At 37.0% G+C, this 27,291-nt stretch overlaps 3 protein-coding genes across 7 annotated transcripts in view; 1 reads left to right on the top strand and 2 right to left on the bottom strand.

Moving 5' to 3' along the window:
* Nucleotides 1–14,226, bottom strand: part of fxyd6l (FXYD domain containing ion transport regulator 6 like) — a 30,320-nt gene extending 16,094 nt beyond the window's left edge. For 2 of the 4 annotated variants that reach the window (XM_051130840.1, XM_051130845.1), the window contains exon 1: nucleotides 14,064–14,226. The gene's annotated coding sequence lies outside the window, so the exon portion shown is untranslated. The remainder of the gene's footprint in view (nucleotides 1–14,063) is intronic. The other 2 variants (XM_051130838.1, XM_051130842.1) reach the window with 2 other exon arrangements.
* si:dkey-56f14.7 (engulfment and cell motility protein 1) lies at nucleotides 1,313–19,177 on the top strand. Of its 2 annotated transcripts, XM_051130835.1 has the most exons (8): nucleotides 1,313–1,416; nucleotides 5,052–5,088; nucleotides 10,522–10,658; nucleotides 12,730–12,842; nucleotides 13,666–13,773; nucleotides 13,947–14,026; nucleotides 18,201–18,278; nucleotides 18,483–19,177. In XM_051130835.1, exons 2-8 carry the CDS (start codon nucleotides 5,083–5,085, stop codon nucleotides 18,693–18,695), a joined length of 735 nt encoding a protein of 244 aa, XP_050986792.1. In that variant the 5' UTR covers nucleotides 1,313–1,416; nucleotides 5,052–5,082; the 3' UTR covers nucleotides 18,696–19,177. The 2 variants fall into 2 exon arrangements, with proteins under 2 accessions (XP_050986792.1, XP_050986793.1); XM_051130836.1 differs by lacking the exons at nucleotides 1,313–1,416; nucleotides 5,052–5,088 and adding an exon at nucleotides 7,136–7,419.
* A 1,361-nt stretch (nucleotides 19,178–20,538) lies between these two features.
* Nucleotides 20,539–26,503, bottom strand: LOC127178149 (serum paraoxonase/arylesterase 2-like). The gene is made up of 9 exons (XM_051130833.1): nucleotides 26,242–26,503; nucleotides 25,970–26,040; nucleotides 25,782–25,837; nucleotides 25,278–25,443; nucleotides 23,302–23,428; nucleotides 23,016–23,216; nucleotides 22,812–22,893; nucleotides 21,213–21,341; nucleotides 20,539–21,063 (listed from the first exon to the last, which is right to left on the bottom strand). Exons 1-9 carry the CDS (start codon nucleotides 26,316–26,318, stop codon nucleotides 20,902–20,904), a joined length of 1,071 nt encoding a protein of 356 aa, XP_050986790.1. The 5' UTR covers nucleotides 26,319–26,503; the 3' UTR covers nucleotides 20,539–20,901.
* Between the last annotated feature and the right edge of the window lie 788 nt (nucleotides 26,504–27,291).

The following is a 27,291-nucleotide window of genomic DNA, read 5'->3' as shown; positions in this document are numbered from 1 at the left end:
AATACATAAAACGAAGAAAACTAGTAATTAACTATTTACACACACATTTATAAATATTTTTGTTATTATTATTATTATTAGTGGTTACAGGCTTGATTTTTAGGGCTCTAGATGGTGTAACACTCAGATCCTTACAGTATTCTTAGAGTCTCTTCTGGGAAATTGCTGCCTGCATCCTTGCAAAACGTCTGAATTATTGAACAAATCCACAAGACCTTAAAGCGACATGAGACATTCAGAGGCCCTTAGGCAGCAGAGAAGCCAAAGTACAGAATGAATATTTCACTGAGCTCTAAAACCAGCATGAATCCCATCACCACTATGAAAAGAAGAAACCTTGGCAGCAGACGTACAAGAGCCCTCTCATTCTGAAATCCACAAAGCTACAAAAAAATCCACGCAGATCAGGTATGATTTAGTAATCACACAGGATGTTACAGAAAACAGACTTTCGAATGAATTGCTTTGAGAAGTGCTGAAGAACAGTTTTCAGGGTTAAAAGAAACTGAGATAAACTAAGATTTTGTTTGTGTGGGCGAGGATTTCATTATCTGAAGCAAGGATAATTATAGGCCTGTGCAGAAATGTACAGATGTGAGATGGAGGTGGTCAGCTGTGCTCAGTTTGGCAGATGTCAGCATTCTTACATAACCAACCTTACATAAATACTCAGTATTGTTCCTATGATGAGTCTTGAGACTAACTCATTAGGAGGGCCAGTTGATTAATGCTGTTTCTGCATCCTGCATTAATCAAATTAGAGGAGACATCTTTCAGAACACATTTAAGATTAGTTGGTCAGACATTAAAAATAGGCTGTTAGAAGCCTTTTAATGCTACTGGTACATACAGAAGCACTGGAACAGCTTCACATGGGGTTATGAATATCCCGTTGTGCACATTCTCATGTCTGATGTAGAAAAATCAAGCACTTTACTTCGAACAAATAGAAATCTATACTAGTTTGTCTATTAAATATATCAAAAAGTAATCTTGACTAGTTTTATATGCTATGTGTATAATCAGATATCAAAAGCTGAATTTACATTCAAATAAATACATGAAAAATGTATCATCTTGAATGCTGGCTTTACATAAATGTGTGGAACTCTGCTGTTTGGGCGCATCTCAAAATCTCTGTGGTCTTATTTCAAAACCTTATTGACAAGTTTAATTCAGGTCCTTATGGAGAAGTGCTCATGAACACAATATTGTGGCCTTGAAATGGAAACAGACCGTTTTTGTTTTTCTGAGGAACTGAATCCACCACCTGTGTTGCAGTGCTGTGACATTTATTAAAGCAAAGAAAGGAAATCTCAGTAGCTCTGGTGGTTTTTGGACATTAAACATGCCGACACTGCAGAGAAATGTCAGCAACTATATGACAAATACATCAGTATAGAATACTGCAAATTGGTGAGTTTTTGTTTGTTTGTTTTTCCTTTTTCTTCTTGGACTGCAAAAAGCAGCTTGGTATATAATTTGGTATTCTCTCGTTCACATTGTGGAAAAGTTCTTCTTGCTAAATATAGATTTTCAAAACCTATACAGGTTTATTGCTTTGCGCATACACACACACACACACGTTTGTTTTTGTGAATTGTAGGGACTTTCCATAGACTTCTATTGTTTTTATACTGACCAAAAGATATTTTTATCCCCTAACCCTAAACCTACTCCTTACAGAAACCTGTTTGCATTGTTACATTTTCAGATAAACATTTACTATTTTAAATAATTTATTTCCCTTGTGGGACCGCAGACCGGTCCCCACAATGTCAACTGTGGGGACATTTGGTGCCCCCAATGCAGAATAAACAAGTACACACACACACACTTCCATTCAAATGTTGGGAGTTACGATTTTTAACGAAAACATTCAACAAGGATGCTTTAAATTTATTAAAGAAGACATATTAAAAGACATATTACAAACTATTTTTATTTCAAATAAATTCTGTTCTTCAATCTGAAGAATGAAAAGACACCAACATTAACAATAAATGTTTCTTAAGCATCAAATCAGCATTTCAGAATGATTTTTCAAAGATCATGTGACACTGAAGAGTAGTTGCTGCTGAAATTAAAATATTTCATGATTTTTTTTTTAAATACATTAAAATAGAAAACAGTTATTTTTAAATTTAATACTATTAGTGACATTCTAATTGTAATAAGATTACTGATGTGACAACATTCCTGAATTTTGATCAAATAAATATAGCCTTGATGAACATCAAAAAAAAACAAAAAAAAAAAATAGCAATGTATATGTTTGGTCATTGTTTAAACCTCTATATGCTCCTTTCGGTTCTTTAGTCTTTGTAGTTTCTATGGCTGGAAAATAAATTTATGCATCGTGAAATGATTCTGCATTGATTCTGAGAATTTCCGAATGCATCACGATTCTCTCTCTAATCGATTCTGAGCTTATTTGTAACAGCAGATGCCACTGCATGCTTTTAGAAACAGTTGTACTTTGCTTGCTTTCAATTCCTTACACACACTGGAACCTAAAAGAATCGTACATAATGTTCGAAAAGGTTGAAGCAAATTACAAGGGTGTTCACACTGGGCTGTGTTTACATTAATGTTGTGTCATAAAAGCATTCTGAGGTGAGGTGCGTTCCATTCGACCGTAAGTGGACTGCGAAGTGGACTTCACAGGGTTTTCCGCGAGGGGTATATAACTGCAGCTTGGAGATCTCCAAATGGGGGCGGGAACTCCAAAACAGGGTGGGCGCTCCAAAATAGGGCGTGGCTTCCTCCCTTTGACAGACAGGCACGTGACACGCAATTTCCCCCCCAATCCACTTCAGCACAAACTCCGCCCCACAGCTAATTCTAAAGATTTTATTGGTTGTGTCAGTCGCAGTGTTGTTTACGTACACTATGCTACACAAATGCTAACCCCTAAACCTACCCCACACCTGACCCTAACCTTAACCAGTGAAAAGAGTGAAAGAGTAAAACCTTTCCCCTGCGCTACACTGGGACGGCTTGCGGGAGAGCTCATGGGTGATTCCCGTTTATATCATTAACCACTGGCCACGTGCTTTGGGGCTCTGCTTTTACTGAGCATACAGTATGTATTTATATAGCATAGTTTATTTTATTTGAGATCAACTACAAACTGTTCATTTTATAAAGTTTAGTTTTGAAATGTAAGTCAATAACAATAGGCTGAAGCCAAAGCCAATGGGGAAAGTCTTTGCGTGACGAGACCCCACCCCATTTTGGAGGTTCTGCCCACTTTTGGAGTTCCCGCCCCATTTTGGAGATTCCATTCCGAAGGGAGCGAACATGTTCAGTTGGAAGGGCACTGCGAATGGCGGGAATAAGAGAACATCGATACATCACTTCATAGGAAGTGGAGAGGGTGGGGGGGAAAACCTGTCATGGCGCACCACATCACCAGTTAGAACTGTTAGTGCTGTTAGAAGAGTTTAAGGCTCTGCAATGGAGGGGCTGCAATAAATTGACACCATTTATGAATGGTGCAATAATAAATGCCATTTATGAAGCAATAATAAATGCCTTTCTTCGTGAGCATTTGAGTGTGTTGTTATAACTATATTAGAGCGCCATCTGCTGTTAGAAACTAAGCTTAGAATCCATTCCACAGAGAATCGTGATGCATCGATTTATCGCAGCCAAAGGCGGAGCGTGTGTGAGCCTGGCCACAGGTTCTTGGGGTAAAAATGCCACCAAATTCATTGGCCAATCAGAGGCGTTTAGACGAGTTATCGCTGAAACTGTTTTGTTGAGTGCAAAGGCTGAAATCCTGTGTGCTTAAAAACTTGCGATAGATTGAAGTTAGTGATAATGTTCTTTGCTGCTTTCTGTATATAATTAATTCACTGTTTGCATAACCTGGAAATGAAAATGTAAGAATTAGCAACTAACATTTTTTTAATTGTGATCATGTTTAATACAAATTCAGTTCTATAAAATTTTGTTAGCCTACATGACATGCATATTTGGTAATTGCCTAAAAAGACAGGTTTATTATGCTACTTTTAGCCTTAACTTGGAGTTGGTTCACCCTCCACCCATCTTCAACCATTGTGACAATCCAGATTTCATAGTTTCGTGGAGAGATGAGAAAAATAACATTTTTACACTTTAAAAAGAACTCATGTTGTGCACCATTTTCCTTTTCTGTTTAATACTTGGAGCTTTCATCAAACAAAGGAATCATTCTTTGATTATTGATCATTCACATCAACCACAGTTATTTCACACTAGCGTTTGAACAAATGATCAAATCCTAAAAATTACAAATAAGCGACATAAAAGTCCATACAACCCAAACACTATATTCCAAGTTACCTGTAAACATTTGGAGCATTTCATATGCAGTTTATATTACTACTACTTTGAGGCTTTTTGGTAATTTCTGAATCTGAAAATGCATTCATTGATTATTGTACATCGTCACTGTATGGAAAAGAGCAGTGAACATATTACACTGTAAAAAATGACTGTGAATTTGTGTAAAATCCTGTTAAATGGTAAACAGTAAATTCCCCTACTATATACGGTGAAAAACTGTATTGGACATTGGATGTAATTTTACATACCATTTTATGAAGTGAAAAAGAACGTAAAATTTACAGTGAATAACCGTAAATTGACATTCCCAGAATTCCCTCTGTACCATTTCAAATCTGATATATATATATATTTTTTGTTGAAATAACTATGTTTCTTCTTAGTATTTTCTATGTTCAGTTTTGTACATTAGAGTTGTATGTTACATCTAATGTTGTTAAATTAATGTTTATTGCATTATTTCAGTTTCATATATGTTTGGTGTTTGACACTGTGCATCTTCATATATTTTAGTATTTAAAAGCTGCTTGTGATGGACTTTGGACTTTCTCATCACCACATGCTTTTGGTGGTTATCAGTGCATTACAAATAAACCTAAAACGTTGTTACCATTTTTTAAAGATAAAATTCTGGCAACCACAGCTGCCATTTTTTTTACTGTAAATTTTAAGTATTTTTTTACAGTGTACTTAACATCTCCTTTTGTGTTCTACAGAAGAAAGTCAGTCATACGGGTTTAGAACAACATGAGGGTGAGTAAATTTACACTTGCAATTTACACTTTTTAGGTGAACTGCCAGAAAGTCTCTGGCATTGCCACCTGTAATATTGCAATCAACTGCTTTAAATGAAAACAAAAGATGCTTATTTTCCACAAGTTGGTATAATTCTTTAAGGTCTTGATGAAATGTCTGTAAAATTCCTGAACGGTCCTGTAAAACCCACTTTTTATCTTGTCAAAAACTGCTCTGTTCACAGCGACTCATTTCAGTGCATGTCTCTTTAAATGATAATGAGCTGCTGATCACCCTGCCCCTCTCTTACGTTTTGTATGCATTTGGTGGCGTGTTACCATTAAAAACAAAACCAATCTACTGCATCCTCAGTAACTCTGGATGTCGGGAGAAATGAAAACTCTTACATCCAACTACAAAGCACCTGCACTGCTTACGAGACGTTGTCGCTACAGCTGCTCAAGTGCTGAGAAAAATGGCGGACAGCATACACCTGGCTAACACTATGTCCCAACTACACACGACATGACAAGATTTCCACGACAAGCAATCTGGCTGTCCACATCAGACGCGACGTGACACCACGACACGAGAATCACTCAAATATCACAGCCATTCAGAAGCGAGAACCACACTGCACTACCGACAAAATGCACAAGTTTATAATCAAATTCATAAATATTAAACCTTTTTAACATTAGTAAAAGTACATACGGAGTGACTGATACCATCTTTGTTATGGAATATGGTTGTTGGTTCGCATTGAGTTCAGTTATAATGTACATGTGTGGTTTAATTTTCAAGATCTGAGGTAAATCATCTGTTGTTGCTTTCAGTGTGGCAATAAAGGTCACACAAAATGATATTTAAACTCATTTTTAATGCTAAAAAAAAGCATGTAATCAATACCTGAGATTATCATTGTCATAGTTTGTGTGTTGTTCCAGTCGCGACGTCACAGAAATAGAAACAATTTCCAAAATAGAAATTTCGTGTCTTGCTGTCATGGCTACTTAGGACAAAAACTCAAAATAACATGGAAAAGATGTTTTAACGCATGTCACGGCATTGCGTCACATGTAGTTAGGGCATGGTGTAGGGACAGGTATATGCTAATATGGGACAGTCTGTCAGTGGTCGTGGCAGACTGCTTTAGGGCCTAAAGCAGTATGACATCATACTGCTAAGAAAATCAAAACTGCTTGATTATTGAGACTGTTTAGGTTCTTTGGTGATTTAAAAAAAAAAAAGTGAATGGATTTTTATCATTGTAGGGTGGTTGTGTCCACATATGCTAAGACACATTTATACGCAACCATGAAAAAGTGAATTTCGCATCCAAAGTGCTCTAACCTAACCTAAAAGTGGGCTGCATCACAAAACACAGAGGAAAAGAAACTTAATTATACATTCAAACCAACCCTACGGCTCATCCCTTACCTGGTGACTGACATTTATCTTAACCAAAAACATCTGAAATTCAAATCTGCCCTCATACCAACATGTACTTGATGCGGCTCATAAATCACAGCATCCACTCACAGATCTGATGTGGCCTTGTCAAACCCGCTTACATACTGCATGTCAAGAAGATGTGAGCGTAGTGAAAGAGCGAGTAAGAGGCTGCGAGGCTCTTATTGTGTAAGGCAGGGGTACACAGAGAGTCCCGCCACCAGTCCGACAGGCCACACTGAACCGGTTTCCATGACAACAGAATTCTAATGACTACACCCCTGGCTTTTGCTTTGAGGGAGAACGATGCTACTGGATCTCAGGGTTTCCTCTTTGTCACACCTATTCTTTTTTTCAGTAAATGTCATAGACTCTCAACATGGTTGTTTGTATCTATCAGTGCTTCTGATATCTAGCAGCACAAGCCCTCTGCAATTTAGCCAGTCAGACGGTCTAAGTCATTATCTTTTGGTCCTGTCCTCCCCCATCCCCCATCCAACCTGCTCATGCTCTCCCCTCTGTGATCTACCCATGTGACCATAGCCAGCTGTTCATTGGCTGGCACCACGAAGGCATCTGTCCAATCGGTGTGGCTCGTTCATATAAACATAAGCAAAGCAGCATTCTTATGATTCAGAACTGAGTGTCTTTCAGTGAGGAGTCAATGGGAAATACTATACTGGGCTCTACTACTTTGTTTGTCCTCGTTCTCATACCCACAAGCAGAGAGGATCTTCTACTTTTAAGGCTGTAGGAGCATCTGCAGTTGCCTGCATTATTTTGCTTTCACCCCATTGACACTGTGACCAGCTAACAGTGTTTATGGTTCAGTCCTTTTCTATATACACACACACACACACGTATTTTCAGCACTGACACTGGACATGGCTGAGACATGTAAGTACAGCAAGCCTTTGAATGACTGTATTTAATCTTAACTGACTCTACTCACCTGAGAATCACGAGTAGTGGAAGAACTGAATGATTGGGTGATGTTTTGTTATTGGCAACCCTGCATGATCACACAGTGCAGATTAGAATAGCGCTGGTTGCCAGATTTATTTAAAATAGTATTTCTTTTGAAGTATTGTACAGTCAATTCACGTTTTTGTGACAAAGATAGCGTCTGTATAAACAGATCAGGTCTGAGCTATACTATCTAAAAACATAAAATTACATTTGCGTCTATTTTTTGGTTTTGTTTTGGAATATAAACATCATTTGTAATTACTATTCATGTTTAAGGACTCCCTGCTTTTTGGTGAAGGGGTCTATTTATAGCTCATGTCTACAATAGTCTTTTGCTTTGTTTGTGACTGGGAAGGGTGAATTATTGCTCATTGCTTGATAATATTATAGGCTCCATTATAAATTTATTTATGCTTGTGACTGATAGTGCTGCAATGTAAATATTTTTATCGTTTAGAGGACTGTTTATCTGGACAGGCTGTGTAGTGAAACTAATCTGAAGCATGATGGAAAAAGTTAGAATATATAAGATGTGTTATACTGGGAAACGATGGAATATTTACAAATGGAAATTGGGCCAGTTGTTTCATTTACCATTTATATTAATAATTATTAAATGAATAATAAATTAAATAACTTTTATAAAATTTGAATATTTTTAAAGAAGAAGTCCTCTTCCAGAACAACAATTTACAAATAATTTACTCACCCCCTTGTCATCCAAGATGTTCATGTCTTTCTGTCTTCAGTCGTAAAGAAATGATGGTTTTTGAGGAAAACATTTCAGGATTTTTCTCCATATAATGGACTCCATTGGTGCCCCGATTTTGAACTTCCAAAATGCAGTTTAAATGCAGCTTCAAAAGGCTCTAAACGATCTCAGCCGAGGGGACAATCTGTCATTTTTTTAAAAAAATTAAAAATCATGTAATTTTTAGCTCATGTAGCACAGGCTCTGGGATGTGCGTCCATAACGCTATGAATCACGTCTAAGTTCGTCGTCTGTGTACTCCAGCTCAAAAAGTTGAGGTATGGCGAAAAACTCCATCTTATTTTCACCTACAACTTGAGAATCATCCGACATCATTGTGCCTTTTTGCTTGTAAACAGCGTTTGATTTCCTTAGTACCTCCTTAATCTTTGCGCGTTCACTTTGTAAACACTGGGTCTGTAGTTCCACCTACGTTCCGTGACCTTTCGATGTGATTCAATAGTACAAAGTGTCGTGGACGCGCATCCCAGAGCCTGTGCTACATGAGCTTTTGTGCTTAAAGTAAACAAATTTTAATTAAAAAAAAAAAAAAAAAAAAAAAAAATGACAGATCGTTTCGCTAAATAAGACCCTTCTTCCTTAGCTGGGATCGTTTAGAGCCCTTTGAAGCTGCATTTAAACTACATTTTGGAAGTTCAAAGTCAGGGCACCAGTCATTTCCTCCCTGTCATGATATACCAGGATAAACTTATATTTGGGTTTCATGCTTTAAAATACTGATTGAGTGACTAAAATTTATTTATCAGTGCCATGCTTAAATACACACATAAGTGTCAACTGACCCTTCGCAAAGAGTATGATTGACAGGCGATCTGACCAATCATGATGCAAATCTGACATTGTTATCCAACAAATAAATCCGACAGAAGAGCAGATTAACGTAGGAAGACCTGAACTTGAACAAGTTTTGCTTTTAATCTCTCCGCGGTTAAACCGAGATTCTTTCTGATGTTCATTCATGTTTATTTTGTGATGTAACTAGTAAAAAGGAAGAAATGAGCAGTTAATACGCCACTTGAACTGAGGCGCTACAGCGATCCGTCACATCACATTAAATAGGATGACCGCATGTCCTCTTTTCCATGGACAGGTCCTCTTTTTGGACCTAAACAATGCGTCCGGCCAGGATTTCTAAATGGCCCAAAATGTCCAGGATTTGTTTTTTGCTTTTTTACAGTTGCCATTCATTGTGTGCGTTTTTGTATTAAGGCCTTGTGAGGGACTGTTTTCTTAATCCCGCTCCCACAAACATTGTATTATTGAAAACAATTTTAGCGCATGAGGGAGTCGCTATCAGTATACGGAGCATTTAAATCGCTTTGGATGCAGCTCGTGTTGGATGTAGGGTTGCCAAAGCCATATTTTTTCCACAGAATTTGGCTGATTTTAAACCATTGCGGCAGGTTGATTTTCTTCTGTTGATTAAAGGTTTAAAGTATTGCATTAATTATATTTGACTAAAATGCTTGTATTACAACATTTTACATTCTAATTATGATAAAACTGTGGTGGATATAAGTTTTGTGATGGATGGCCACTGTTGTAGGAAGGCTTTTAGCTGGGTTTATGATCAATCCGCATAACGGTGACTGTAAAATATGTAGTTTAGGTATGGAAATGACAAAATGTTAAAAGTTCAAACCTTGAATTAAAACTTTTAACCACCATAAATTGACTTGATGAAGAAATGCGCAAACAGTAGAAATCTTGAAGATTTAAACAGACAGAAGCAGATGCTGTAACATGATGGAAACATTCTGTACAGTCCAATAAGACGAAACACATGGCAACTGAGCACCTAACCATAACCAATGTGTCCTCTATACAGACATTAGCTGGCCCACACTATGCAGTGCACTATGTCAGCATATTTCTCCCCAGGCTCTGACTGTGTCACAGCACAGTTGGAGATTAGACTGACAGGGCCTTAATCCCATAGAGCTCCTCAGTTCCCCCTGCCAGACCCCAGTACTGTGCCAGGCCCGTGCCCAACGGCCACACCAACGCATGCGAGGTCTGAGATAAAGAAAACCTCCATTAAGCCACACAGATAAAGTACTACACAAGAGAAGACTCAGACTGAATAAACTGCAGTGTAGCCAGCAGCAAAAAATGTTAAATCACAAAACACTCTTCAACAGAGTGAACTCGAACGAAGCCTCCAGGACATCAAGCCAATGAAAATCATGTCATGAACAAAGCAAAAAAAAAAAAAGTGTTGATTCAGTTATTTGAAGGACTGTGTCTCAACTCTTTAGGCGGAGAAAAAACAGAAAAGGTACACCACCCAAAGTGTCACGCTGCAGTTTAACAGAGTGGACAGTGTAAGGCCTCACAGGCCATTGCTGAAGTCAGAGATGTTAAACCAGGACGACCCCAAATCACGCCCAATGCTGTAAGTACATCCTCTTATAGTCCAAAAACCGCATTCAGGCTTCATAAAAAAAGCAGTACACTGCGGTTTATGAATGCCCTGTCAGAAATCAGTTTCTTGTTTAGTTTATAATTAATTTTCCTTAAGTATATACTCTAATGCATCTTACGGTGATAGTGGACCATTAACTAATGGACTAGGCACCGTATTCCAAAAAACCTTTTTTTCCCCCTCCATTCCATTGTGATTCTTTTAATGGTGGTGGGTGGTGGTTTTTCTATTTAAAACACCACTCTGCTTCATGCTGCTTTTCATTTTCGTTTTTTTTTTTTTTTTTTTTTAAACGCTGTGCCGCATTAAAAGAAATTCAACTTTTAAAGTCCGCAGGAAACAGAAGCTGCAATGGTCTTCTGTATTGAGATTTATATCTAGGGCTGCACTATTAATGGAAATAAAGCCAAAATCATGATATGGCTTAGTGCGATTATCAAATCACAAAGGCTGCAGTTTAATGAAATATATGCACTGAAATATATGAAGCGTGGCACTGTTCTTACGTCTGAGCAGCTCATGATCTGCAGGTGTTTACAGCGTCTCGGTTTACAGTAAATACAGAAATGGAGATTGTGTGGAGCAGCACCTGCTCTGAGTTTGGGTCATTTTAATGTGCATTTGGGAATGCAATATGCACCAGTTATCTTTCCACACTCTAAAAAAATGCTGGGTTGTTTCAACTTAAGGTCAAACATGGACTAACACAATTTTTAGGTTAAAAATTTAAATTTAATTTATTTTTTTTTATTTAATCCAGAAGTTGGGTTAGTCCATATTTGACCCGAAGTTGAATTGAAACAACACGGCATTTTTTAGAGTGCATACTTGTAATGAAAAGCACTTAACAAAAGAGAAGCTTTAAGGGCTTCACGCAGTTTTCTGTCAAAATGAAAGTTTGACAGATTAAAATTTAAAAATAAAGAACTTAAGACAAGCATAAACAGTACTGGAATTGTACAGCTGTATTGTAAAAAAAAAAAAAAAACCTATACATACATTTTTTTTAGAGTGAAAATTTACAGTAGTATTGCTTTGTACAGTAGCGTTGTATTTTAGTCATTTTTATTTTTAAATAATAAATGTATTATTATTATTCTCACAATTCTCAGAATTATAAGAAAAGTCAAACTGAGATAAAAAGCAACAATCCCCCGATTTCACAAACAAGGCTTAAGCCTTGTCCTAGACTAAAATGTAAGTCTGAGCTATTTCAACCGAAAGAAACTTAAAATACAACTGACTGATCTTAAAATATATCAGTGCCTTTGCTTTGTCTTTAGATGCACACCAGTAATGTTTTTTTTTTTTTTTTTCTTTTTTTTTTCCTAAGGCACGTTTATAAAAACTACTTAAATGTCCTAATTGAACTATAGCCTAATCCTGGCTTAGCCTAAGCCCCGTCTGTGAAACCAGGCCAATGTGTATTATTTTATAGTCATTAATAATCACACCAAATTGTGCAGCCCTACATATAGAGTTCATTTCCGCCACAAAAATTAAAAATTAAAAAATAAAATTAAAAAGTGCAACTTTTAAATTTCACAATTCACTCATAATTCTTTAGAGTTTATTGAAATTGGAAAAAAAATAATAACCCAGCATTTTTTAGAGTGTGGAAACAAAAATGTGAACTAAGAATTGATGTAACCGAAGAATTCAGAAAGAGAAAGAGAGAGAAATCAATTCTGTTTTTCATAAATTGTAAAATTGTAACTTTTGATCTAGGGTGACTTTAAAACAGTCTTAAAACCTTGTTTTTTTTTTCCATTTTTAAAAGAAAGAGTGTGTTAACGCCGATAAAGCGCTGTTGTGCTAGGGGCGTCCCGAGTTCGAATCCCAGGTCGAGAACCTTTCCTGATCCCGCCTCCTATCTCTCTCACTTCACTTCCTGTCTCCTCTACACTGCCCTATCAAAGTAAAGACAAAAATGCAAGACAAAAAGAAAGAAAGAAAGAAAGAGCGTGTTCTTAATGATAGCATGATAAGCCACTGGTTTGTTGCAGGTTCAATGTAATGTGTCTAATTTCAATTTCTAAAGAGAACTGCGAGAGAAGCTCCAGCCAGAGGTGACTGAGCTGATTAAACAGCAGAGGTTGAACCGCCTATGTGAGGGGACCTGCTTTAGGAAGATCAGCGCTCGTCGCAGACAAGGTCAGTTCAAAAATCAGGATACAGTTACATGTGCAATGGTAAACTTACTTATGAATCACAGATTCAGTTCCAGCTTTAGAAAAGACATTTGATAGATCTGATCACAGTTGCATAGACATAATGTTCAACTACCAATAACCAAAACATCACATTAATTGATGTAATCTGAATTAATTGATATCAGATATACGCAAGTTGAAGAAACACACTGTATCTTAACTCTTCCTATGGCTAACGTCTATTCATATTATGCACATTTTTAATAATCTACTCAAATATAGGACATCACAGGTTTAGCTTCCCCCGAGTACCTTATCCTAATGCTTGGTCTGTTTGATACTGCATTATATGAAAACACAGCTTAAGGATATCAACGTATTAAAAGGATAATCTCATTCTGTATTTGGGACACACAACAACAGCCCATATGCAAATACACCATTGCATCTCTCTTGTTCTCAACAAAGATAAATCTATATTATAAATGTGACTTCTTTATTTCTAATCATGTTTATTTCAAACCCTATTGATATGAAATATTCATCAAGTATTCAGCATGAAAGGGCAGCCAGTTAGTCACAAGCACAGACTTAATGATGCTTTTAATCAAAAGTGATTTTCTCAGGTCACTGCTGCTTTAATTAAAATATGATTTTCATTTACAGTGCTGTTGACCGGCTAGTAGAAAGAAAACTATAAAATCTAATTGGAATGGATCATTATGAGGACAGTAAAAAAGAAAAGTGCAAGAAAACAGCCAAACACTAACTTTCACAGTATATAACATGCATATTTTTTAATCTGTATCCATCGTCGTCTCTAGACAAGTTCTGGTATTGCCGTCTATCGCCAAACCACAAAGTGTTACACTATGGAGATATAGAGGAATTCTCACAAGGACAAATATCACACGACTCTCTCCAGGAGAAAGGTAAGCAACACATTTTTTTGATTATAATTGAATTGTAAATATCAATAATGGCTTCTTTATTCATCACATTGAATGTTGATGCCATACTGACCCACAAGTTTGAGTCAGACTAGCGCTAAACATGTTCATTTTAGACGCTAACTAAATCTACATCACATTTTTTTTACATCCAGTGACTGTAGCAGATATTAAAGCAGTGGTCACGGGTAAAGACTGCCCACACATGAGGGAGAAAGGAGCACTTAAGAATAAGGTAAGAATTCATTATTGCAACAGGCAAATATACTCACCGAACAGGACTAGGTGTAGAGAATCCAGACTCAGGCTGATTTTACTGAGGAGTGTTGCAGAGACAGGCTCAAATTGATAACTAGTTTAAAAAAACTAGGCAGAACAATCCAAGAGAACAAACAGTGGCACATCAGCAGTTGAAAACAATTAGCAATTGATCCAGCAATCGCGATGAAGTCCAAATGACGCCATCTAGTGGTTAGACGTGGATAAAAGACTAATGGAGTAAACGTTAGGCAAAAACGTGTTCTGTATGAATGGCCTCTTTTTCTTATTGACCATTTATGTGAACAGGTGTCTTTGTAGACTTTTTAAAAAGAAGAATACAGGTCTCTCAAGTCTCACGAATTCACCGTGAGACACATGCATGTCAAGCGGTTCACACGCTTATACGCCACACCTTATAAGCCTATTTCTCACACTGAAGTATGGGATAACTTTTCGCGCTATATACAATTAAAGGGATAGTTCACCCAAAATGGAAATTCTGTCACTGCAGAGATTCTGTTATTAATTACTCACCCTCATGTCATTCCAAACCTATAAGACCTTTGTTCATCTTTGGAACACAAGTTAAGATATTAAATTAAGATATTTTTGATAAATCAGAGCTTTCTGACCCTGCAGAGACAGCAGACTCGCAGAAGAAGAAATAGTATTCTCACAAAAAGTATTATCATAATGATGTCACATGGGCTATTTTGTTGATGATCTTTGTACCTTTCTGGGCCTTGAATGTTGTAGAACCCTTCTATGGAAGGTCAGAAAGCTCTCGGATTTCTTTAAAAATATCTTAATTTGTGTTCCGAAAATGAACAAAGGTCTTACGGGTTTGGAATAGCATGAGGTGAGTAATTAATGGCAGAATTTTCATTTTTGGTTGAACTATCCCTTTAATGGATGAGGCACAGGCATACGGAGGGAAGTTCTCTGCTGAGTTTATAGCTGTCTTGAGTTAGGCCAGGCATACACTATGCGATTTGAGCAACGTTTTTTTTAAATAACAACTCTCACTGTACGAGTAAATCGCATGCAATGTCCAGCCAGAGCTCAAGACTAATGTGCTCATACTATACCATTGCATAGTCCGTGTACTGAAATCGTTCAGTGTTTACTTTCACTTTTGATTTCATGATCATGCATACTCTGCGTAAAGGGAGCACATCTTCCAAGATATTTGTCAATGAGCTCAGGATCTGTTGAGCAGCAAATCCTCCACCATGGTTTTGTCAATCATCTCTCTTTATTCTCTTCCCATGATTAGAGAAATCTGACTCCTGCAGCTCGTGTTGGATGCAGGGTTGTCAAGTCCGCATTTTTTCCACAGAATTGGGCTACTTTTAGATTCTTGTCATGGGTTGTTTTTCCCCCTTGGATTGAAATATTGCATAAATTAGTACATTTGTCTGAAATGCTTGTATTCATGTAGAATGCAAAATATTTCATGGTGTGCATAACAGTGACTGTAAATTACTGTAAAAACGTTTGGGTATGAAAATTACATATTTTTAGGTTTTGATATTTGGGATATGGTCATTGAGCTATTTTGAGCTGTTTTGGACTGGCATGAATGTGTCACGCAGACCTGGCAACCCTGGCTGAATGGAGCAGAGCAGACACTTCCAGTTTAGTGTATTGTATGCTTTTTTATTGTATGTAACTCCATCATTCTTGTTATGCGACAAATTGCGAGATTGCTGTGAGATTGCGGGACCTACGCTATATTAGCAGTGAAACTAACCTGGATTATTTTGGGTATTTTGATTTTACCATACCTGGATGAAATCACTTGCCTGTGATCAAAGATAGTGGGAGCTGATGTTGGTTATTTTATTTGGATAAATTTGTCTGTCTTTTATTAAATTTATGAATTGTTAGAATGTTTCTTTTTGTACTTTTTGTGCTGGTCAATTTTAAGCAATCCACCTTTTCCCTTTTCTTGAGATAACTGGGTGGGGCCGAGTGGCTCCTCCCCTAACAGATGTAATTTCACTCCAAACCTCTGATAAAACTTGAGAGCCCTGAGAATATATTGTTTATAGTTAAAGCTGAGTCAGCATATTGTTTATTGTCAAAGCAAACAGTAGGGAATAAGATAATGACAGGAGATAAAATCTCCTGTAGGTAGGTTATATTTACACACATTATGGTCAACGTAATGTATAGGTATGGCTAAAGTGTTGTGGATGTTTATTTATTGATGACAGAACTGCCACATTCAGGGCATTAGAACAGCCAAGCTGACACACCTATAAGCCAATTTAAAGGGGTCCTATTATGCTCTTTTTCAAAGTCTTGATTTTGTTTTGGGGGTGTACTACAACATGCTCTCATACTTGGTTGTTCGAAAAACGCATTATTTTTCACATAATTTACATTATTACAATACCTTTCTCCCAGCCTGGCACAAATAGCTCGATTAGTTCCAGGTTTTAAGGAAGGCCAGCCTTTCCAAAAAAAGGAAATGTGTTATGATTGGTTAGCTATCCCAGTGCGGTGCGATTGGCGAACAGCTTAGATGGTGTTTCAGTACTGCCACGCCCCTTGTCAAAGCAGTTAGTGCAAGCTAGATTAAGTGTGAATCTTACGTTTTAAATATGGATACAATGCATTTTCTTACAAAAATGCATCAAATTGCTACAGGAGCCGTGTGAGGCAGTTTTATTATGAATGGATGCATTTTATTATACTTTATTAGACTCCGATTGCATTCGTTTGAAAGAAGGGAGTCATATACACCTAGGATGCATGGAGGGTGAGTAAATAATATGCTAAAGTAGTGTTGAGTCCCATCCTCAGCCTGCGAGATCACAGATACATGATATTATCATGCTAATTTATTTAAATTTTTTTACATACTTAATTTCATTGCCTGAAACCAGCTCCAGCATAAGGCTAAAAGCAGCCTAACATTATCAAAGAACATCATCACTGATCAGCCTAGCCTTTTCTAGTGCAAGTTTATGTATTTTCAAAAACACTCACGTTATAAGTGAAGCTATCTACACTGTATGATGAATAAATCTCTTACCACACACTGCACACATCTGCGGCACGTTACGGCCCCGACGCGGCAACCAGAGTAGGTTGCGGCTTCGCCGTATGTTTCAACCCCCTGTACTGCACACGTCTGCCACGCGTTACTGCTCTGAAGTGGCCACTCTAGCCAATGCTTGTGTTTATACCCACAGCGTTGCGGCTCGTTGAAGCGGTTCTCCACACTGCATTGCTAAAGTTGGGCTAATCCCCCAACAATTCGAATTTCCGTAGGCGGGATTATTTTAATGATATTCTAATGGGCTGCGTTGTGACATCATTGCATGCGGGAAACAAACACTATAGTCCAAAGGAGCCATTTGTTGTAGTTCTTGGAAAGAGATTTTTTAAAAACAAAATATCTCCCTTTGGAGTGGACTTTGAGATTTGTACCTTTGTAGATCTTTTTTATGCCCAAAGATACACACCACACACTGACTAAAATTCAAAAAGTGAAAAAGCATAATAGCACCCCTTTAAAAAAATTGTTTTGAGTTTTCAGTTTGCTTCGTTGCAATAAAAAGATCGCAAATAACTTCTGAGTACACTGACCGCACACAAACACAAACAAACAACGTGACTAGTCCGATTCACCAACAAATGACTCATATGAATTGGTTGTTATAAGTGAATTAGTGTTTTTTAAGTTCTTGAGTCAGTTGACTCATATAAACAGGTTATTTTAATTAAAAGTTCAAAAAGATGATTAACCCGTTTGTCTGACGTGTCTGACAAATCATTAACAGAGCAGAAACGGTGAATTAACTTTTCAAGTGCTTTCTTTTTCAGGGATGCCTGTCGTCCTTTTTGAAATGAAGGACGTTTTTGTGCCATTTTTAAAGACACATTTGCCTATAAATTTGTAATAAATGAAGGGATATTCAAAACGTGATCAGTATCATCACTTTACAGTTCTAAACTGACCTTGTTGGAAACTCAGCACTCCAGCTAGGTGACTTTGGGAGGAAGGTGTAACATGACAGAAGCCATCTGCTGTGCAAAGGCACTTGTAGTAAAGTGCAATTTGGAGTTGTGGGAGAGGAAGCCAGGTCAGGTACTCCGGGCTTGGAGATTATTTTTCTTCTTCCTCTGATTTTCAGGAGATGCTGGAGCTGTCTTTTTCCATTCTTCATAACTCTGATGAATATCTGAACTTCATTGCTCCGGACAAGCATGAAGTGAGTATATCACAGCATATACAAGTCATGTAACATTTACTTAGGTCTCACTGAAAGATAAAGAACAACATCACTTCAGCATGTGAACAACAAAGCCATTAAGAGTAATTCTACTGTAATATCAGATGTTTTAGCACTCATGCACTGCTTGAATTCATGCATCCTCCTTAATAAAACTCTCATCTTACAATTTTTTTACACTAGTACTGCATCTGGACTGATGGGTTGAATGCTCTTTTGGGAAAAGAGATGACAAGTGAGCTCACAAAATCAGACATGGACACTCTGGTTTCTATGGAGCTGAAACTTCGCCTCTTGGACCTCGAAAACATTCAGATTCCCGACGTCCCTCCTCCTGTTCCCAAAGAGCCCAGCACTTATGACTTTGTTTACGATTTTAGCCAACAACACACTTGAGACTGGAATAAAGCCCTTACTCATGCTGATAAACAGCTGTAAGGAGTTCTCACTTTTTCTCTTTTTTTTGGCATTCATGTTTTCTCTCTTTCCTCTCATATGGACAGAATCATGTTTATATCATACATTTTCCTCTAGATTGTGACTATTATGTGATGCTTAGTTTTTGACTTCATTAAAATGCCTCTCACAGGAAAAATTCACAGTAACCCTTCTTTTCAGTCATCGGTTTTAATGAACAACTTGGTATCATGCACAACATTTTGTGTACGTAAAGTGAATATCTGCATAAAATACTGAGGATGGATTTGTTTCATAATCATTTAAAATAAAATTCAGAAGCTCCATTAAGTCATGAACACATACACAGAATGTGCCAGTCACTGGGCAGAAAGATGATTTCAGAGTAATCAAGTCAACTAAATCACACTCAACATTAAAGTGCCAGTTAATAAATTATTTCCAATGTCAAAAAAATAAAAAATAAAGTATCGGTCTCCATATGAAGAGTTCAGATGCAAAAGCCTGTAATTACGTCTGACGTTTTTCTTTAAAATTTGCATTTCTTTCTGGCTACTATGTATAGCTTTCTATGCAAGTACTGGTACTTCTGAATGGGTTGAGGCTGGGATTTAGTGCATTTGAAGTGAAAGTACTTGATGAACATTCATTCAGTACCATTATCTAATTTTTGACCAAGTTGGTAGTGATGGGTTGTTCTTGAACGATTCGTTCATTTTGAACGAATCTTTAATGTGACTCGGGACGAATGAGTCGTCTTGGGGAGTGATTAGTTCAGTCGCCCATGCGCAACATTCCATTAAGTTCTGTACTGGAATTAGTTCACCTGTTTCGAGTCTTCGGGTATTTGGAGTCGTTCGTTCATCTTATGGGGCTGTCACGTGATGAACGAACGACTCGAACCCGAAGACTCGAGAGATGAACTAATCAATTCTCTTTCCGGCTCAGACTGCATTGGTTAAGCTTATAGGGCTGTCACGTGATGAACGAACGACTCAAACCGAAAACTTATCAGATAAGAGGTGCGCTAATCATAGACTAAAAACCCAGGTAAACAACAAATTAATCTTTTCTGTTTCTTATAGCATTATAGTTTTGTCTTGTTTGTAGTGTGATCAACATTTGTGTAAGCAGTAGATGTGTTAGGGAAGTAACAAGTAACATTTTTATTATAGTTTTATTATATTTTGCTAAAATAAACGAAATGACTCGAGAAAAGATTCGTTCATTTTGCTGAACGAGACTCAAAGGTCCGAGTCGGTAAAATGATCCGAACTTCCCATAACTACAAAATGGCTTTTAGAGGCTTTTGCATTGGAGCTCAATTATTTGATTTTCTAGTGCAGTATAAAGGAATGCTTTAGTAGCAGGTGTTTTGAACACAGATTATTAAAGACTTTAAGATAAAAAAAGGCCTTTGGTTTGCTTAGTTGGGTGACAAATTGTGTGACAACCACACTGCCTTCCTGTTACTCTATATAAAGTTTGCATCATATTATATTCTGAGTTGCTCAACATCTCCACTCTTGTATGTGTATTCTTACTTGCAGGATACAATTTCAATATTCTTGGTCTTATCAGCGGTTCTTATTATATTTTAACCCTTACGCTGTGCTGAAAATCCTTTAAAACTTCTTTTTAAACCCCTAAACCCCCTAAAAGTTGTTATACCCTGTGTGAGCGAAGTCATTATGGTTTAATCTAGGGGTGTCCAATCCTGCTACTGGAGGGCCACTGTCTTGTAGTTTAACCCTAAACCCAAATAAACACACCTGAACCAGCTAATCAAGGTCTTACTAGAAAAACCTTTGTGGGTCAAAAAGACCGGAACGCAACATGAGGAAAAGGCATTCAAAACATTTCAGATACAACATACTACTGCATTTTATCTACCCAAAGAGGGCACTGTGCTTATCATAGTTGCAAAAAAAAGTCGTAAAGTTCACTCATAAATTATCATAAATTTTTCGTTTTCACTTACATATACTATTAAAATATTTTGTTATAAAGTCATAGGACATTGTAAAATCAAGTGAAGTTAACTCAAAACAGTTTCACTCCACCCAAGCTGGCCAAGCTGGCCAAGCTTATAGTAAATCTGGCCCCTAGTCTTTAATTTGTTTGAAGAAAAATAAAAGAATATTTGAAATGATATGCTCTATTTATTCTTATTTGAGCATATTCACTATTCAAAGTCACAGATTAGAGCTTTCTGATAAACTGTTCCAATGAGCAACTTTCCTCCATATTGTGTTGCCACCGAAGAACCAATAATCACACTGCCGTCATCTGCATATACCTGAGTCACCTTGGGCTTTTCAGAGAGAATGTTTTCAATCCTGATAACCTACAGGAGAACATGAAATTATTGATTTTTACTCTTTTACAGCTGAGAGCAAACAGGAAATAATGGAGAAAGAATATGAATGGCAAACTGGCAACCAATAAAATGAACACACATTCTTTAATAAATATCTACTTGCTGCACACACGCACCTCAGAGCCCGGCGGATCATTGGGATCACTAAGCAAGAATTTGAGACCGTTTGGGTGGCAGCCCAGCCAAAGATCTCCAGATTCACGGTTCACCTCAATATTGTCACAGATTGACCCCACATGAACCTCCTGGAAAGAAAAATTAACAGTAACAATAACAATATTAACACATTAGCAGTGCGTTCTCCTAAAAAAAAAACCTCTCAAAATGTGCATTCATGATTGGTTATTTAAAAGAATAGTTCACCCAAAAATGAAAGTTCTATCAAATGAGAAATCATTTCATTCCAAACCTTTGTTCATCTTCGGAAAACAAATTAAAGGGGTCATCGGATGCCCATTTTCCACTAGTTGATATGATTCTTTAGGGTCTTAATGAAAAGTCTCTAATATACTTTGATTAAAAATTCTCAATGGTTTTGTAAAACAACACCCTTTGTACCTTGTCAAAATGAGCTCAGCAAAAACCATCCCATTCTAAGGTTCCTTTAAATGCAAATGAGCTCTGATCGCCCCGCCCCTCTCTTCTCTCTGTGGAAAGACGATCTTGTTTACTTTAGCTGCATTTAGCCGCTAAACTTCCTAACTACCATGTTATAAGGAAAGGCGATCGCAAAGATTCATAAAAAAAACACTTATACACACTTCTGCTGTAAGTGAAGCTGGATCATGAATGATTCGCGTGAACATAGACAGATATATGTAGATCAGGAGGCGCATTCCCTTCACAAACAAATGTAATCTACTGCATCTTCATCGGCTCAGATGTCGGGAGTAATTGACAACCACTACGTTCATTATTACATCCGGCAACACAACACCTCAATCGCTCAATCAGAGATATTCTTGTCTAACTTACATCCCTGCTCCAGCATTGAAACAAGGAAAGTTACTGGACTGTGACATCTGGTCTGAGGTAAGAGCTCATGTCAATCAACTATCGTGGGAGAGGTCTCTGTGGGTGTTACGCCACACCGACAGGCATCTGAGAATGGCTCGATTTGAAAAAGGGGATATTTTTTAAAGATTAATTAAAAACCAGTGCATGGATTTTTATCATTATAGGGTACATTTGTACATGCACTGCCAACACACATTAATGGATAAACAACATGAAAAAGTGAACTTAGCATCCGATGACCCCTTTAAGATATTTCTGAGGAAATCTGATAGCTTTTTGACCATGCATAGACAGCAATGCAACTACCACACCGGTCCCTATGTCAGCAGCACCACACGCATGCGTCATGATACTCTCCCAAACGTGTGTCGATTCACACGGAAGAGAAGTAATTGTTAAATACAGTCGTTATTTTTTTTCTTTGCACACAAATAGTATTCCCGTAACTTTGTAACATTTCGGTTGAACCACTGATGTCACATGAACTATTTTAACAATGTCCTTACTGCCTTTCTGGGTCTTGAACGTGGTAGTTAGGTTGCTGTCTTTGGAGGGTCAGAAAGCTTTTGGTGTTCTGAAGATGAATGAAGGTCTTACAAGTTTGAAGCGACACGAGGGTGAGTAATTAATAACAGAATTTTCATTTTTGGGTGAACTATCCCTTTAAAGCTATCACGTCTAATAAAGCTTGTGTTTACCTTTACGTGAGACAATACAGTGTTTTTCTGTATTTCCAGGACACTAATTTTGTGCTTCATGATGTTTGACACATACAAATGCCTGAAATAAGTTATACATTACTTGTATTAACAACACAAGAAGACATGAGAGATGCATTAATAGTGTTACATTACGCCGAGCATTAATCAATAAAAATTCTTGACTTTTTTTCTGAAACTTGCCTTTTATCTGGGGAGATATTTATGCCGTTGGCAGATGGAAACCCCCCTGCCACAACCTGCACGGTCTGAGGGCTGTAGTAGACGACGTCACACCAGGGCAAAGACAGTAACAGCTCCACAAGCTTGAGAATCTCATTAGTAAAGTAATGATCATTGGTGGCATAAAAGCTTTCGGTTCCCACAGCTACTATATCATTCACACTGACAAATGCGGAGAAATAAACAGGAATTTAATTTCTGATCAGGTTTAGAGTTACAGAAATATTGTGTGTAAAAGACCACATACTTGTGCAGGAGTTCATGCCTGATGGTCTTGATGTAGTAAAGAGCATTTTCACTCTCAACAAATCTGAAAATCTCCACCTGACTTTTGCCTTGAGGATGATTAACAACAAAAAGGTATACGGCACCATCTGTTGTGAAGGAAGAATTCATACACGGTTAGACTTCTATCAAAAGATATACATTATAGGATTTAAAAGTGAAAGTCAAGTTGTAAAACTTCTTTTGACCACTATGTGGGTAGTTTTCCATACTGCACAGTTTTAACATTTCCCAAGAAAACTACACTGTGTGCAGAATTATTAGGCATGTTGATATTCTGGTCATATTTTTTTCCAAACACATTTTACCAATTCCAAACCACATCAGTCTTAATAACTACTGTTAATTTTGTATTTAATCATTTATATGTGATATATAATTGTCCATGAAGGCTGGAAGTGAAAAACTCAGGTGTAATATTCAGGTGTGCATAATTATTAGGAATGTTTTCTTTTACAGCTAAAATGAGCCAAAAAAGATATTTAACCCAGACTGAAAAGTCCAAATTATTAAATGCCCATGAGAAGAATGCAATACTAATGCATTACAAGAATTTGCAAAGTTAAGGCTTGATCATTGGACAGTGAAATGCTTGTTGAGTCTGCGTGGTCAGAAAAAACAGGTGGAGAAGAAAAGATGCAAGTTAACTGCAAAAGAATTAGGAATTAAGGTAAAGAATTAGGTGTGACACCATCAGGAACCGTTTAGTCTCCAGCACCACCATTTTCCAGAACTGCAACCTACCTGGAGTCTTCAGAAGTGCAATGTGTCAGGTTCTCAGAGACTTTGCTTGGTAAAAAATCCTAAAAAATGCCCATAACTTAATAAGAATAACAAGCTGACGTGTTGTGAAATACATGAAGACAGTGTTTTTTTTTAATAGGCTTTATAGACAGATAAGTTGAGAGTGACTCTTGAAGGACAAGCATCACATCCTCTTGTACCTCTGATTCAAGAATTTATCTTCCAAAATCTGGCAGTACATTTTGGGAGTTCATGTTTAGTCTCCTATCCTGAAAAGTCTTGCAGAGATGGACTAAAATGAACTCCCAAAACTTACTGCCAGATTTTGGAAGATAAATTCTTGAATCAGAGGTACAAGAGGATGTGATGCTTGTCCTTCAAGAGTCACTCTCAACTTATCTGTCTATAAAGCCTGAAAAAAAAAACTGTCTTCATGTATTTCACAACATGTCAGCTTGTTGTTCTTATTAAGTCAGGGGCATTTTTTAGGATTTTTTATCAAGCAAAGTCTCTGAGAACCTGACACATTGTACTTCTGAAGACTCCAGGTAGGTTGCAGTTCTGGAAAATGGTGACGCTGGAGCCTAAACGGTTCCTGATGGTGTCACACCTAATTCTTCACCTTAATTCCTAATTCTTTTGCAGTTAACATGCATCTTTTCTTCTCCACCTGTTTTTTCTGACCACGCAGACTCAACAAGCATTTTGCTGTCCAATGGTCAAGCCTTAACTTTGCAAATTCTTGTAATGCATTAGTATTGCATTCTTCTCATGGGCATTTAATAATTTGGACTTTTCAGTCTGGGTTAAATATCTTTTTTGGCTCATTTTAGCTGTAAAAGAAAACATGCCTAATAATTATGCACACCTGAATATAAGGAGTTTTTCACTTCCAGCCTTCATGGACAATTATATATCACATATAAATGATTAAATACAAAATTAACAGTAGTTATTAAGACTGATGTGGTTTGGAACTGGTAAAATGTGTTTGGAAAAAAAATATGACCAGAATATCAACATGCCTAATAATTCTGCACACAGTGTAGGTGTGTAGGTATTGTACATTATACACATTATACAAAACCATATTACTGTTCATGGACCATTTAAAAACCATCTAGGAATTGCAACTAAACTGCATGCGACCCAGATTAACGCTAGAAATGTATTTGTTTCATAAAAATAACAAACCTTCGTCATCCGTGTACACGCTGATTCCATGTGGATTAAAAGAGTCTTTGTCAAACTGACCCTTGATTTTCAGTCCTACAATTTTCAGATCAAGATCAAACAGATTTAGGGTGTAGATCTTTCCTGGGTCATCTGAATAGGACGGTACGCCTGGATACTTCAAGCCCTGTGTTTAATTCATCATAAGTCATTCATAAGTGCAAAAGGCTTTTTTCTCAGACAATAAGCCCTTATTATAACTTCTCTATTTACACTTTCTATGAATACAATAAGAATCTGTTTGTAACAATTTACACTTACACTATCCAACACTACTTTTATACTATTATACTTCGTATAAATAGCCACTGGCTTAATATGTATGTGCATGCATTTATCAGTTTAACATCTATAACTCTATAATAATAAAATATGACTATATCCAGGAATATACCCACACCTTATAATAATGACATACAATCTGATAAACTTATCAAAATGCTTAGTCATAGTTTCATGACATACAGTGCTCAGAAAAGCCAATCCGTCGTCAAGTACGGTTATATCTTCAGCCCCAAACTCTGTTGAAAACACGAAAATAATATCATGTCATTTTAAGTGTTAGAAACATATAAACACACTATATTATTTAAAACAGACCAACAAATGACACTTAAGCATGTGTGTATAAAGTGTAACGTTATCTAACATACCTATGCCCTTTATTAGGCGGCAGTTAGGAAGGTAGTTTTGCGTAAGTTCTCTGGAGGAAAGTGTTAAATGCCTGTGGGGAGAATTAAAGTTATAATTAAACACATTTAAACATTTATTATCTTTTGCGTGAGTGTTTAAAAGTTTGCACTCGTAAAAAATAGCGGCAACGATCAGAACAGCGTTTAGTCAAAGAAAACGTTTATTGCAGTTGAAAACCTTGACATTCAAAGAAGCAATCGTTTTATAAATGCGACATGAAATATCGACCAACCTAAGTGCAATGAGCCTTTCTCCGATGAAAGCTGCCAGAGCAATAACAACTAACGAGAGAACTGCTAACTTGCCCATACTGTCTGAAATACTTGTAAACAACAAGAACCATTAGCAGTGTTATCAGGGTTGCCAGATCTGCAAAACCAAAACTAAAACCGATTTCTAAAAACTTCCCGTTTTTTCCCTGCGGTTTTCCTCTGCGTTCAGGTCAGCCTCCACTTACAAAAACACGATCACTCTAGCTGCCACTTTATTTTGTGGTGCGCGCATATTCTACGCGTTACAGTAATAGCGTGCAAAAAACCTACAACAAAGGAAAAGCGATCTTTGGCTTTCATTTACTCAGCCAGTCACTCTGTCAATATTGAATGAACGAATGAATAGATTCAGTTAAACAAACAAACAAATAAATGTTTATAAAACTGTCTGATAACAAATGTTGCTCAAATGTTGAGTAATATTCAATGTAAAATTTCCAAATAATAAGAAAATAACTGAAGAGAAATAACAAAATAAAAGCCTTTCATAAATGTGCAAATAACCATTTTTGCATGTAAATTCACATTATTATTATAAATAAAACTGCCTCTCCAGTACACCACTTCAGAATGTCATTCCCCTAATGTCAGACATTTGGGATGTCCCGTTACAAAATAAAAGTCCTCCAAAAACTCATATAACCATTTTTGTCTTTAAATATGGATAGCCCTAAAAAAGAAACTTCCCGTTTGCATAGAACAATTTAAATTCAGATTAACAGTCCACCACCCCAGTGTGACACTATATTACTCACTATCTGATAAAAAAAAAAGTAATATATAAACAGTTTTGTCTTTAATTTTCGAGAGCTCTAAAAAAGAAACTCCGTTATGGCACAGACCAGTTTCAATTCAGATTGACAGTCCAGCACCCCAGTGTGTCCCTTAGCCAGTTTCAGGACTATCTGATGGTGCATTACACAATAAAGCCCTCCAAAAACTCATATATAGCAAGTTGTGTCTTTGAATTTGGAGAGCTCTAAAAAAGAAACTCCCTGTTTGCACAAACC

Source organism: Labeo rohita, chromosome 16 (genome assembly GCF_022985175.1).
Source record: "Labeo rohita strain BAU-BD-2019 chromosome 16, IGBB_LRoh.1.0, whole genome shotgun sequence".
NCBI lineage: Eukaryota > Metazoa > Chordata > Actinopteri > Cypriniformes > Cyprinidae > Labeo > Labeo rohita.
Note: the sequence above shows the minus strand (reverse complement) of the source record. Positions and strands in the feature narration are given on the sequence as shown.

What these genes read in the sequence shown, in the direction of transcription:
- LOC127178149 (XM_051130833.1), bottom strand. Translation starts at nt 26,318, where the DNA reads ATGGGCAAGTTAGCAGTTCTCTCGTTAGTTGTTATTGCTCTGGCAGCT. An exon ending in GAAAGGCTCATTGCACTTAG is followed by an intron (nt 26,041 to 26,241) that starts GTTGGTCGATAT and finishes TTCTCCCCACAG; the next exon opens with GCATTTAACACTTTCCTCCA. An exon ending in AATATCTCCCCAGATAAAAG is followed by an intron (nt 22,894 to 23,015) that starts GCAAGTTTCAGA and finishes AACTTATTTCAG; the next exon opens with GCATTTGTATGTGTCAAACA.
- si:dkey-56f14.7 (XM_051130835.1), top strand. An exon ending in CGACTCTCTCCAGGAGAAAG is followed by an intron (nt 13,774 to 13,946) that starts GTAAGCAACACA and finishes TTTTACATCCAG; the next exon opens with TGACTGTAGCAGATATTAAA. An exon ending in AAGGAGCACTTAAGAATAAG is followed by an intron (nt 14,027 to 18,200) that starts GTAAGAATTCAT and finishes TCTGATTTTCAG; the next exon opens with GAGATGCTGGAGCTGTCTTT.